The sequence below is a fragment of the Callorhinus ursinus genome, unplaced genomic scaffold (genome assembly GCF_003265705.2).
Source record: "Callorhinus ursinus isolate GAN/ISIS: 27379988/994484 unplaced genomic scaffold, GSC_fseal_2.0 scaffold79, whole genome shotgun sequence".
Lineage (NCBI taxonomy): Eukaryota > Metazoa > Chordata > Mammalia > Carnivora > Otariidae > Callorhinus > Callorhinus ursinus.
Window position 1 is genome coordinate 4,257,679 of NW_027397141.1, and position 13,858 is coordinate 4,271,536.

At 56.7% G+C, this 13,858-nt stretch overlaps 1 protein-coding gene across 3 annotated transcripts in view; it reads left to right on the plus strand.

Moving 5' to 3' along the window:
- Positions 1-13,858, plus strand: part of TFDP1 (transcription factor Dp-1) — a 40,736-nt gene that overhangs the window by 580 nt on the left and 26,298 nt on the right. For 2 of the 3 annotated variants that reach the window (XM_025874557.2, XM_025874558.2), the window contains exon 2: positions 387-461. In XM_025874557.2, the coding sequence (XP_025730342.1) occupies positions 450-461 (12 nt within the window). In that variant the 5' untranslated portion in view covers positions 387-449. Of the gene's footprint in view, positions 1-386; positions 462-7,047; positions 7,127-13,858 lie in introns of those variants that run through there. The other variant, XM_025874556.2, reaches the window with a different exon arrangement.

Sequence of the window (13,858 nt, forward strand, 5' to 3'; positions counted from 1 at the left end):
CGCGCGGGCGGAGGCCGGGGGGCCGGGGCGCCGGGGTCGGCCCGAGCGCGGGGCTCTTGGGGGCCCCGCGGGCGCGGCGCGGGGTGGGGGCGGTGCTGACCTGACTGCCGGTTCCGGCGCGGGAGGCGCGCGCGCGGCGGCGGCGTTCGGGTGACAGGCCCGCCGGGCCGGAAGCCCACCTGTCACGGCGGCCGCGGGCGGCCGGGTCTTTGTGTGGGCCGGTGGGCTGTACCCGCTGTCGGGGGCCGCGGGCGCCGGGGGGCAGCCGCCGCCAGGCCGGGCAGTGCGTCTGGGAAGGAGGGAGGGCCGCTCCGCGGGGAGGGGGTGCCGGGGCCACCGGGGTTTTCATTCTTACTCATTTCTTGTCTTTCCGTCTTTCTTACCAGAAAAATCAGTTTTCTTCTCTGGAGGGTGAACATTTATAGCATCGATCTCACGGATCTGGTAACATGGCAAAAGATGTAAGTATGTCTGCCCCGTCTGCGGGCACGTTGTCGCTGCCCGTCCGTGGTTCGGACGCGGCGGTGCGCGGGCCCTCCGCGTGGACGGCAGCGGCCGCCGGTCCTGCAGGCGGGGTCACCCGCTCCTTCTGAGCATTTGCGTTCAGTGAGGCCAAGCGCTGGGGCTGCGGCCGGCCGGGCGCGCAGGGACCCCGAGCACCTGTTTGGAGGGGACGCAGTTCAGCCCTAAGCGCTTGCTTTGGCCTCCTGTTTTTTTTTTTTTTTTTGGTCTCAGAAAAATGAAAGTTGGTGACTAATGAAATGTGAAAAATCCTACTTTAGTTTTTTCCGTATTTGTCACGAAACTCTAGAATATGTTTGTTCCAAGAAACAGGCCTTTAGGTCCAAAGCCAGCCTGTTTCCTGGGTCCTGCGGCTCTTTGCTGCACTGTGACCTCAGGCAGCTGTCCCGTGGTCATCGGTGCAGGGGGCTGCTCAGTATCTGCTGCCCAGAGTGGACACACAGCCCAGAGGAGCGGCATCTGCCTGACCCACGAGCTGTCGCGCTTCTTGCAACCCCTTGATGGATGTCCAGCCTTCCCGTCATTCCCCAGAAAGCCTCACTGGAGGCATGCCCGTGCTTAGCCGCCGTTGGGCACGCACTGCTGTTAGGCTCCTGCCCTCCAGCGCGGCGTTTCACTTGGCAGAGAGTGTGAGAATACGCACTGCGCCCTGCATGGTGTGGTTTAAGTTAAAAGTCAATCCACACACAGTGTGAGGCTGTGGTTATCACCTCTGGTCGCATTTGTTGATGGCCGTGCCCTGTTCCCTGGCATTTATCCCCCACGGATGCCCGCAGGTGGTGTGTGCTCAGTAACAGAGGAGGTAGGAGTTTCAGAGGGAGTCTCTGTTAGCAGTCTGGGGTGACTGCTCCAGGGAGCCACGTTGATTGACTTTATTAACTGTATTCGGAGGCTGGGGGACTCTCTGTTGGAGGCCCTCTTTGGAGCCCGGGATGGCCTCTGCAAAGTTCAGGGCAGCCCCCTGCCTGGGTGTCCCTGGAGCTTATGGTGGGTGACAGGCTGGAGGGTGGAGTGGGGTAGTTGAGGCCGAGAAACGGTGTGAGGAGAAGCAGAGGTGAAGGGCCTCTCTGTCCTGGGAGCTGGGAACGTCAGGTGTGGCTGGCACCAGGTCTCAGCAGGGCTGGTGGATCAGGCTGGGCTGGGGAGTGTGGTCCAAGGAAAGGCTTTCGGCTTTTCCTCTAACTGCCTTGTTTATTAGGTAGGGGTATGACGTCTGAGTTTGGGAAGAGGACTGACAGCCAGTGTTGGGGGGAAGCAGCAGTGGTTAATTTAGGAGGTGGTGCTGCGGTTTGAGTAAGTGTGGGATCAAAGCCCATAAGCACAGGCGGGAGCTGAGCCCCTTCCTTGGGTTAAAGGGGTTGGCTGGGATCCCGGCTTTACAGAGCTCTGGCGTTTCTGTGGAAGGCTGGAGCGGGCTGCAGTTAGGCTCTGGGGGTCATAGTGAAGGAGGGCAGATGTAGGGACAGGTAAGGGTCAGGCAGATCTTCCTGAAGAGGATACGGGAAAATGGCGTGGCAGCTTCCTACCTCCGGTGCAGGTCCAGGGACAGCAGCAGGTTTTGGGGCGCTGGACGGCTTGAGCCTGTTCACCGAGGGTGGTGGGGTGGTGGGTGTGGGCAGGTTTTAAAGGGCAGGAGCCACCCCTTGAGGGAGAGGGGCAGCCTGCTGGAGGGCCTAGGGAGGGGCAGCGGGCCCGGGGCCACGATGGCCAGCCTGACCGGTGAGCCGTGGGCCACACCGTGGCCCTGGGTGGGCGTCGAGGCATGCGGGCCGCTGTTGTAGGCTAGCCCCCCGCACTGTGTCTCTGGTGGAGGGGCCTGATGGCATCTTCAGACCTGTGTCTTTTCACTCGTCCTGCTGTGGGCGCGTCTCGGTTTAGAATTGACAAGAGCCAGGCCCGTGGCTCCCGTGTGCAGTATGTCTGCCTCAGTTCTCGGCATGTGGGGACGAGGGGAGATGCCCGAGTCGAGGCCGACCTGCTTGTTCTGTTCATGCGTCTGCCCTGTCTGTTTGGTGAGTGCCCCTGCCCGGCGGAGAGAGCCAGGTGTGCCATTCGGCTGCTCTCATGAAGCTTGCGGGGGCCGGGAGGCCTGGGGCAATGGGGGTGGAGGGGGCGCTGGGGGCAGGGGGGAGGCCCGGGGGTGGGGGTGTTGGGGCAGGAGGGGAGCCAGGGGTATGAGGGGCCTGGACCTGGAGCCCAGCTGCTCTGGCACTGACTGCACCTTGTGTTTTCTGTTTCTAGAACACGAATAAATATTTCTGTATGTTTAAAAAGGGTATCTAGACAAAACACTGTAATTCCTTTGCTTAAAAAAACCGTTGCATTTTCTAGCAACATGTGAAAATAAGCCAGATTCCTTCGTGATTAGTCTTGAGCATTGCATTTTGCAAGCATGTCTCTTCACCTGGAGGTGCGTGTGACAGGAGTGAGTGGGCTGCCGTCAGGTGTCCTGGGGGCAGGACCCCAACTGCCCTCCTGTTTCCCTGGCTTTACTCTGGACTGACACAGAGGGCTGTGCAGCCTGGGGCAGCGCGTCAGGGTGGAGGCCCGCTGCTGCCCGTCTCCAGGGAGCTGGCTGGGCAGCAAGGGCTCAGTGGGCTGTAGGCCTTTGACGTTCGTTTACTGGAATTATGTTGGTATAAGCAGGCAACGAAAAATTCAAATGGTAGACATCGAAATTCCGTATTCATACCTGGCATGGAGAAAAGAGAGCTCAGCTGGTGCAAAGCACAGTTTGGAAGTGACCGAGACTCCCAGCTCAGCCATTCCCAGAGGTGGCCGTGAGCAACAGTCTTGGGGTTTGCTTCCAGAACTTAATATGAGAATATTGGCGGGCGCTGGGATCTGGGGCGGGAGTTCCCTGGCTGTAGAGCCTGCCACATGGTGATGGCGGTCCCTCCTGCAGTTGGGGACAGCTTTGGAGGCCGACACCTGGGGGTCAGTGCAGCCAGCAGAGAACTGCCTCAGGGCCTCCCACCAGCGCCCACGTGGGGCCACCTGGCTGCTCGCAGGCTTCCCCTCCACGCTCAGCCTGGAAGCTTGGGGCCCTCCATGGATGAGCATCGTGGGCAGTGTTTCTACAGTCCTATGGAGAGGGTCTCGGCTGGGCAGGGCACACGGTGACATTTCAGTTGCCGCCCCCGGACCGCGTGGGTCTCTGCTCCCACGGCCATGGACCTGTCCCTCCGTCATGGGGTCTCAACACCCTGGGAGGTGAAGACTGTAGATTGTGTGCTGGTTGATGAAGCTAGGTGTCTGAATTTCGTTTTGTGCCAACCAAAGCTCCCATGGACACAGATCATGAATGGGGAGGTTCGCCAGACTGAGGAGACAGTCACATTTCCAGCCTGAGAAGGGCTCCAGAGGTAAATGTTGACTTCAGAGAAAATACAGAAATTGTAATGGCTTAAACATACTCATTGCATTAGAAATTACCCTTGGGTGAAGTAGGAAAGGGAAGGCATCTGATGCCAGTGTGTCCATGTGCCTGCTGTGTGTGTGCACGTGTGGTGTGCGTGTGGTGCGGCCCCACAGGGGTTTGCGGATTTTCTCAAGGTTACAGGCAGAGCCCGGGCTCCTTGTGAGCCCCAGTGGGAAGTCCGTGTTCTTGTCCTTGTCCAGTACGGTGAAGGTTTGTAAAGAACAGGGAGATAGCTGGTTGTAGACTGACCGAGATGCTTCTGCGGGGCCGCCCCTGCAGCCTGCAGGTGGGGGAGCCAGAAGGCCGGCCTGCCTGTGGGGAGCCCGGTCCGGGGCTGGGGGCAGTGCGGTGCAGCTGGAGGAGTGGTCTGTAAGACCCTCTGCAGCGCGTGTGGCTCCGTTTTGAGAGCTGGTGTGTGACTCCACTCTGTGTTCTGTGAGTTTGTGGAAAATTCTCTGAATGGTGTCATCAAGAGCTGGAGACCAAGGAAGAATGCATCCCATCTAAGCTTTGGAGGGATGATATAATGAGGCCTGCTTTAATACCACTAGGAGACTAATGAGCTTATCTAAAAATACACGTACTGAGTATCATTTTTCAGACCCAGACCTCGATGGCGAAATGAGGGCTGAAGAAATAAATGCGGTAAAGCAGTAACGTGCAGTTTCCTTCAGTCTCGGCTGCAGTGAGTTGTGGGATCTGATGCTGACTCGTGCAGCGGTGACGTCACATCGGACATGGAGAGGGGCGTTGGTGGCGTGCCCCCAGGTTACCAAGTGAGGAGTGCTGGGGTGGCGGGCTTGCGCTTACCCGGGCTTCTCATGGCTCAGAATTGACGTTTTCCCGTGCAGGATGCACTTTCCTCACAGATCACAGAGCCACCTTTCTGAAAAGCTCTTCTCTTTAAGTGTTTAAAACACCTTATTACTTTTCGGTGTAGAACAGTTAGGAAATTCTCATTCGGAGTCCATACCAGGCTTCTCCTGTGTTGAGCTTTGCACCCTCTGTGAGGAGGGACTGGGTTTCCAGGAGCTTCCAAGAGCAGGCAGGGAGGGGTCGCCCAGCAGGTGCTTGCTGAGGGCGTGTCGTCTGGGCTGTGGGGTGTCGGCACTGGCCAAATTAGAGGGGGACCCCCCCCAGGCACCTTCTGACTCTGTCTTGTGACACGCGAGAGAGGTGTCTGCGGCGAGTTTGGCAGCTATATGTTTATTCACGTTGGGGACTTGTGGATGGTTGGCTATTGAGAAGGTGAGGTAAAATGGGAAATCAAAATGGATATAAGCCTAAACACGTTATTTTAAATTCAAGCAAATATTTTAGTCCCCACTCCTTGCTTTAGAGTGGAAGCCCTTTCTTAGCCCACTTGTTTGAATTTCTTGCCTGAACCGTACACGTAACATCCAGTGTCAGTGTCTGTCATTTAACCTTCTAGGTTGTTCGCAGTTTCTCCAGGGTCTTAATAACAGAGGACTAGCACAAAGAGGTGTTTAGGAATGCGCGCAGCCGAGCGTCCCACAGCACTCCACTGAGCTACTGGGAGCACAGCCGTGCAGGCCGCCCGAGGGTCCTCAGGGAGGGCCGAATGCCCACCGGTTTGGCAAATGCCCGTCCCGCCATGTGGACGCGCCCCCAGTCCCCCACCTCCAGCGCCGGGGGTTCCCGTACTTTCCGGCCAGCTCTTCTCAACTCTGTGCCAATCTGTGCTGACATCCGGGGCTAAGTCTTCGGTCGTGGAATTGTGCGTGGACACGGGCGGGCACGTGTGCGCACGCGCTGTCTCTGAGAAGGCCTGTGCTGGGTTATACTTACCCATCAGGTTATAGCAGAGAGCTCATTGGGACGGCATTCGGTTTGAAATTCAGTTTAAAAGCCCAGAAAAGTTGCTCCCTTTGGTAGGTAAACTTTTAAATTGTGTTTTGTTTTAGTTTGCATCTCTTGATACAGAAGTTGGATATTTTCCTTTTAAAATGTGTTTCTCTGTGAATTGATGAGTGTGTCCTGGTGCTCATTTTCCTATTCCAGTGTCTGTTTCCTGTTGATTTATTTGCATCCACTCTTTATAAATTAAGTATATTAAACCTTTGTTCATCATTTCACAGCAAAATGTTAACATTAGGTTTGCCTGGGTCATTCTAGCAAGAGTTGTAAATATAAAATGATTTCATTGTAAACCTATGGGAAATATACCTTGATTTCATACCCTAAATTTTAATGTTAAATACAGATAGTTTTTAGGTGGTTTAAATGTTTGTGCTGTGTTTAATGAGTTAGTGTGTTTTTGTTCACCTTCAGTCAGTGTGACCCGCAGGACTCTCTGAGGCCCACGTTCAGGACGGCGGCCGGTGTTCGTGTAACTTCCTGAGTAATGACAGCGCAGCATAAGTGTAGCCCATCGGGTGTGCTCGGCCTTGCGCAACATCTTCCTTCCTCTGCTTGGGAGTATCAGTGACTTGGACTCTACCCCGGAGGGGTCTTACGTTTCTCTTGTTTTATTTGCTTTTCGAAAAATGAGGATTTGAATGACAATATCTTATTCCTCCTGTATTGACAGACCCTAAATCCTGGTTTACAGGGAGGGAGGGTAGAGAGGGAGGTGTTTATGTGGGAGTCCAACCTGCAAATCTGTCCCAAGGCTGAGTGTGGGGGTCAGTTAGTAAGTCATACGTGGCTTTGATGCAGCGCACTTTGTAGTTAACCCAGATCATCCAGAAGTTGTTCATTCCTGGAGGTCATCAGTACTTCTGCACTTCTGAAACTCTTGCTTTTCTAAAAGTGAGGTACCTTGTTTGTAACAAAATACAGCGTAAAAGATGAATGTTTGTCATAATGTTGTCTAAGTAAGTAGGCTTACAGTCGGATGGCTGTGGATTGTGAGGTGTCCCGTCCTTGTTTTAGGGTGCCCTGATGTGCCCTCCCCCAGCACAAGCACCAGCTTGGGCAGGAGGGAAGTCACAAAATTAAACAATCTCATGGGGTTTTGCAACTGCAGAGAGCTTTGAAATGGGGCCTGCAGACCTAGGTGCTGGAGCACTTCCCAGCCGGAAGTGGGGGCTCCCTGGGGGCACCTTCCTTCCGTGGGCGTACCTCCTCTTTCCTTGACAGACTGGACAGTGGCGCCCACAGAGCTGCATGGCCACATCGCACTCTGAGGGCAAGAGGGGTGGGGAGGTGGTTAGTGTGCAGGTCAGTTTGTTTGATGGCTGGGGCCCCGACCTCTTGTGCGTCCTAGGTCGTTGCTGCAGTGGCTAGAAACTGCTCATTCTGTGTTGTGGAGCACTCCCTCCCCTGCGAGGGGCCCCACCTGGGCCCCAGGGAGCGCCTTGGAGGTTGTGAAGGACTGTGGTCCTTGTTCAAGCTCCTGGCCTTGGCGACTTGGTTTTTGTTGAGAGGGAATTTGGGGTCTCTCTGAAAGGGAGGAAGTGCCCTGCAGTGACTTTTCTAGGAGAGAAGTTAGAGTAGCGTGTTTTTAAGTTAACTGATAAAATAAAGACACTCCATGAGCAGAAATGTCTCCACCTCTGGCTCTGTTACTCCCAGGAGAGGCCTATAGGCCTGGACCCCGCCAGCCTCCAGTCGAAGCCACGGGACCGTGGGCATTTCCTGGAAATGGTGTCTGTGTCAGGATGGACGCAGTGATTCTGAGCAGCTGTCCGTCTTGCTGAGTCTTCAGAGGGCTTGGTGACTCGTTGGTAGAACGAAGGTGACAAGTGTCCTATCCCTTCCTCTCTTGGGGCAGTGAAGATTAAAGGGCCAGGCACATCATGTGTCCCGCCCAGCCTGGCAACACGTGGATGGGTTCTGAGAGTGTGGCGTGTGGCTTTGAACGTCGCAGCCCCGGGTCTCGTAGACATGCTCCGTGGCTGTGAGTGGTTGGTCTAATCAGAGTTCTGGGGGGGACCCCACTCCTAGTGAGGGAATCGGCTCCTTGTTAGGGCCTGAACTTGGGAACTGAGTTGGGGTGCAGGGGGCAGCAGGCTCCTGGATACGGGGTGTAGGGGGCATGCTGCTTCTCTGCCAGGAGCCCAGGTCCCCAGGCCTGTTTTAGCCCCGTCCCTCACCTCAGCCCGTCTCTGCAGACAGCTCTCTGCCCTGCCTCCTCCAGCTTGCCCTGACTACAGTTTGGACAAATTGCATGGGATGTGGGCAGCGGGAACTCTTCCTGGGTGGATGGAGCCTCTGACCCCTGGGACTCCCCCTTTAGGGGTTGAGGCTGGGACCCGGCCGTCAGGAGGGTGGGTGTGGGGCAGTTAAGTAGCATGGACTTTGGTTAAGGAGAAAAGCACTCAGTGTGGCCATCTGGTTGGCTCAGCATTTGTCGTCATAAAGAGGGCGGACTCCTGTTCCGCTGGGGAATGGCTTACTGATAAATTGCATCCCAGCCGCTTTGTGCTCCACGTTTCGAGTCCTCGTCAGGCCCCTGAGCCGTCTCTCTCCGCTGCTCGGCAGGTGTGAAAATGCAGGACACAACATGCAGCGCCACCTCCGTGCAGATTGGCCGTAGAAACGCCAGAAAGTGAGGTACAGGCAAATACTTAAACATTGTTTTGGAGCCATGTTATATTTTCTTCCAGGCAGTTTTGCATTTCTGCATGCTCTAGAATAAATTTGACATTTTTCTGGCAAAAAGGCAAAGGGTGAAGTGCAGAGTGCAGTCAGAGAGGGAAGAAAAGCAGCTGCTGAGGTTCCGGCCGCGTCTGCCTGGGGAGGGCTGTACCTCTGGGGAGGGCTGTGCCTCTGGGGAGTGAGAGAGACCTAAGGAGCAACACAGAACCTTGTGTGAGTAGGAGGCCGTTGCGCCTGTGGTTTCTGAAGTGGGGTGGGGAATAATACTGCAATGATTCTGCATTTGGTTGACATGCGGGTCCTGCTTGGTGGGTGGAGTCGGGCAGAGGTATCTGGAGACACTAATTCATACCGAGTCTCTGGTGGCGCTCCCAGGAGCCAAGGGGTGCGGGCATTCCTGCGCTGGGAGAGACCTAACGTTGTGAAGCAGTAAGGAGAGTGCGGGAGAGCTTGGCCTGGGCTGTGAGTCGCCCTGCTGACCGTTGCAGGAGGGGATGGGCAGGAACAACTGTACCTTGTTTGTCAGCTGCTGGGGGGTGGCCCCTGGCAGAGGACCCATGTTCTCACCTCAATTTCAGAGACCCTGGTGGTAGTACCCCTTCCCCTGGGCCACACCCACTCCTTCCCGCGCCCCCGCACTTGCTGGGATTTGCAAATTTGACTCCTCCCTCCCAGGTCGCCCCTCACCGATGGACTTGAGGCTCTGTCCTGAGGATGTGGGTTTCTTACGGCTGCTCACTGGGGTGCGCTCCTGGCGTGAGCCTGTGCGTGTCCTCTCCAGACTTGCCCTTCTGCTCTCTAGCTACCACTGCCCTGCCTGGGGCTCGGGGCCAGCTCCCCGTGACCTTCCCTCCTACCCTGTTCAGTCTGTGGACGTGGACCTCTGCTCCATTGGCTCTTGCTGCCATCTTGGCTTCTTTTCTGTGGTTGCCTCTCGGGGTCCTGACCCCCGATCTGCAGCCTCTAGCCTGCATCCCGACTCGTCCCTCATCACCACTAGGTTCGCTATCCTTGGGGCCCCGTATCCTTTGTTTTATCCAGCCTTTCGCTTTATCCAGTTACAAAACAGCATTTCACTAAGAATTCAAAGGATATCAGAAAGCTAATAGTTACTGAAAATCATAGTCCAGGGTGACTACTATTAATGTGCTGGTGATGATTTGGGGGGTAGCTCCCTAGCTATGTGTGTTTAAACATATGCATCTCTCATACGTTATGTAAACGGACTCCCACATTCTGTTCCCTGCTCTTTGACCCCACAACTCCTCCTAGGTACATTGGCAACGATAAAGAGAAATAGCTGGAAAGCCACTTTCATGGAACATTAGAGACGTATGCAAGTGCAGAGAGAACGTGTTGCTGACACCCTGCACTGTCCCGAGTAACGCTGCTCCCGGCTGCTGGGGGATCATGAAGCTGGTTCCAAACACGTTGTCCTCCCATTAAGTATTCTAGTGTGCATCTCTAAAAACGCCCAGAATAATGAACCATAGTTTGTTAGTATTGTCGGAGAGCTAGCGTCTGGGAATTTGAACGGTTTGCGTCCAGGGAGAGCCGGTGTTTTGTTTGGCTGTGTCCTCATGTATTTGGTCCTGCTGAGGGCATTTAGGTCGTTTCCAGGAGCTTCCTTCCCTATCAGTGGAGTTTGCTGGCGGGCTCTTGCAGTGGTGGGTGGCTCAGGGCGCCGTCCCCTGCCGTGGGAGTGCACTGGTCTCTGCAGAGCAGGCGGGTTGGGTAGAGGCAGGATCGCTAGCTCATGTGTGCTGTTTAGGGCAGAGGCTCGGTCTGAAGCCCACCTCTGGGTGTAGCATTCCTACATGTTTCCACTTTACTCTTTTGTCCACTTGCAACCTGTTCTTCATGTGATGAACCTTGGCTCTACTTTAGGCTTTTTTGCATAATGTGCCACATCCGACTGTCACCGTGGTGCCCTTTCTGTGCAAGGATAGAACCCACGGCAGGTGGGCAAGGCAGGAAGGTGTCCAGTGCACAGAGTTGAGGGCACGGGCCTCGGTGCATCCGCCTGCGCGGTCAGCCTTGTCATGGCTTGCCCAGGCAGCCTGGAACTACAGTGTTGTTACTCCACAGTTTCTGTGGCTCGAGTTCGGCTGCAGCTGGGCCAGCTCCCAGTCCAGGACCCGAAGTGGCCTGATGGCTTGAGGTCCCTGTGGGCAGGACCATGCCTGAGCTCACTCACCTGGTCCACGGCAGGATGTGTTCACTTCCGGGCTGTTGGTTGGAGGCTGCCCTCGGTTCCTGGCCTCTGTCGGGGTAGCTAATGTTGCCAGAGCGAGGGGGGAAGGGGGCGGAGCGAGGCCCACACACACACAAGGAGCGAGAGGCGAGCCAGCAAGACATGGCTCCTGAAACCTAACCTGCTTTTGCAGATCTCGTCACTAGGTCAGGCGACACTCAAGGGGAGGAGATTGGGCAGGGCCACGAAGTTCCACAGGTGGGAGACCCCCCTCACGTCCCACATTGGATGCAGGCAAGGCGCCTACAGGCGGTCCTCTGGGCCTGTCCTCGAGGGGCGTCTGTGGCTGGGAGGATGGTGGTGCTGGAGGCTCTGGTCCTGTTTGCCCTGCAGTCGAGTGGTGTTTGCAGGGTCTGCGTGGGACCCGCGGGGTGGAGTGAGGGGTGGGTTCTGCTACGGGATCCCGTGCCTTCCAAATGCCTCTTGACTCAGCCCCTCCCTTAGCTCACCCCGAGGGCTTGTGGTGTTGAGCGTCCAGCATTCTGTGGTGGGATTTGCCGTCTGGACGTTCCTGCTCAGTGATGGTGCTGTGTATCCTTCAGTGAGGTTCGGGAGTCTCCTTGGGCCCTGCATGCTTCTGCAGTGGGATCACTCCTGGTACTCGGTGTCTTTGTTGCCTTGTGAGAGGGCCCCATCTTTTAGGGCAGGTCCCTGCTGGTGCAAGGAGCACTGGGTGAGTTTTCTTGTTCTCCCTGTCACCCCGTCGGCCCATATGCAGGTGCCCCCAGCAGCACCCGCGCACTCCGTGCTCCCTCGTCCCACAAGTGCTTCTGATGCCGTAGCTGGGGCGCGGGCCGCCGCTGGGGCCTCTGAAAGGAGGAAAGTCAGGAGCGGAGCTGAGGACGAGGTCCGCAGAGGGAGGTTCCTCTCTCAAGGTCCTTGTGGATTCTTTCCAGGCGCCTGGACGTCGGCACCTGCTGGTGTTTTGTGTGACTATCCGTAAGGAGGCGGGCCTGCAGGTTTCTCTTTCTGTGCTGGCTTTTCCAGGTTTCCGCGTCCTCATGACGCCGTTTGAACCTTGACTCTTCATCCCCTCCTTGGCCTGTCGTGGTGTTTTCATGCTTCTGTCTTGGAATTATGTCTGCATCTCGGTTGGCAAGCTGCCCGGCCCACGGCCTCTTCTAGGGAGTACAGTTCTGTGTGGGTGCTGCCCAGCACTTCCCAGCCTGCCCCTGGCCAGTGTCCTGCCTCGTGGGGCTTCTGCTCCAGCAGGGCACGGGTGCAGCAGGAAGTAACTGGTACGGGAGTGAAGGTGTGCAGAGAGGCGGCGGGACATGTGGGGCCTGCCCGCCCGGCGCCCGAGCTCAGGGGGCGGTGAGGCTGTGCCCTGCAGCCCAACTCCCGCTTCATCTCTGATGCGCCCCTGCTGGTGCGGGTGGGCCCTCCGCCCCGGGGCTGTGTCTGCTGCAGGGCCTGGCCACCAGGGGGCTGCGAGCGGCCCCGGGGACACAGGACCACCGGGGCTCACAGCCTGTGCAGGACGCCTGGAGCTCGGTGACTTCTGGCTGGTTCTGCTGAATTACCTAAAGTGTCCCAGCCGGGCTCCATCAGCTCGGTGTCCCGTGCAGCCTTGTGCTTTGGCGCTATGAGCCGGGTCCTCGGAGCCACCGCGGGAGCAGATTGGCAGTTGGGTTTCCACTAAGTGCAAACACGACAAGATGAACGATGTTTGTGAGAAACACTGAGGTGAGCTATGGCCGAGTGCTTCTGCATCTGGTTTACATGTTTACACAAATTTAGCATTTTGGTGTTTTCTTACTGGAGGGTAGGTTTGCACCTTCAGTATAAAGATTTTGGAGAAAAATACATTCTATGCACTTACCTTAAAATTAGCTGCAGCTTTAGGAATAACTTAAAATACAAAACACAGCCTGTGTTCCGATGCCTGTAGTCGCGTCCGTGCGGGTCTCGCCTCTGGGCAGAAGACAGGAGGGCCGTGGGTAGTGTGGCCGCGGTACTTTCCTGGGCCCGTGTCGGGGGTGTAACTGAGGCTCTGTCGTGTTTACTAACTAAACCTGTAACAACGGGTTCGTGTTGGAGCATCGCAGGGAGGCTGTTGCAGGGAGGCTGTCACTGACGTGTTGGCATTTCCTTGTGTGGAAGGCGCAGGGTGTCGCTTGTGGCTCTGGGCAGAGGAGCTGAGCACGTGGGCATGGCACACCTGGGCCACCGCAGGAAGGCCGCGTGTCCGTCCTCACAGAGAGACAGGAAGCAAGCGTGAGATCACAGAGCGGTAAAGAAGGAGCTCCGCTCCGGGAGGGGCACCTTTGAATATGCGGCTGTGCCGCATATTCAACACAGACGTGAGTGTGGTCTCAGCCCGCATTATAATGCACATCCTCTGGAAGGGAGTCTCCCCACGTGTCTGCTGCACACCCCTCGTAGACCTCATCATCGATGGTGGGTGGCTCTTTGGGCTGCTGCTGACGACCAGTCTCAGGGACCACCTTGCACTGGCCTTCTGGTGTGGAGCCCTGGCGGTCCTGCGCCCCCGGGGCCGCTTGGAGCCCCATAGTCGTGGGCAGGTGGAGATGACTCGTCCCCCGGGTGCAGGTGTTTAAAGGTTTGCACGTCACGCTGTGATTCTTGTGAGGCTGTGAGGGAGGTGGGCTCGCACTGCTGTTCTCGTCCTGCAGGTGGGGACTTGCCCGGGGTACCCCCACAGGAGAGCCCAGGGTGGGTGGCCGCTCCGCAGGGGGACGGCAGCGAGGGAGGGGCGCCAGGCTTTGGCACCTGAGCGGGGGGTCTCACAGCTGACGCATAAATCAGATCCACAGTAGTGAGCTCTTCTCAGGAAAGGTGATGGTAATTTCCTGCTGTACTAGGTTGGGTCTTGCCACACCTCACCACGGTCAGCCCCAGAGGTCTTTATCAGGTGTTCTGTGTCCTTTGGGACTCACACCCCACGAAGGGGGTGGTGTTTTAGAAAAGCACCACTGGGGGAAGGCTGAGACCGGGACCCGGGGGTGGCGGTGGGGTTCTGGGTGATGGTGCTGGTGACCTTTCCATATGTCCCTGAATTTGTGTGGCTCAGACAGACCTGCTTCTCTCCTGAACTCCACGCCACCCTCGTGCTTCTGCCGAGCGATGCCCAGTGC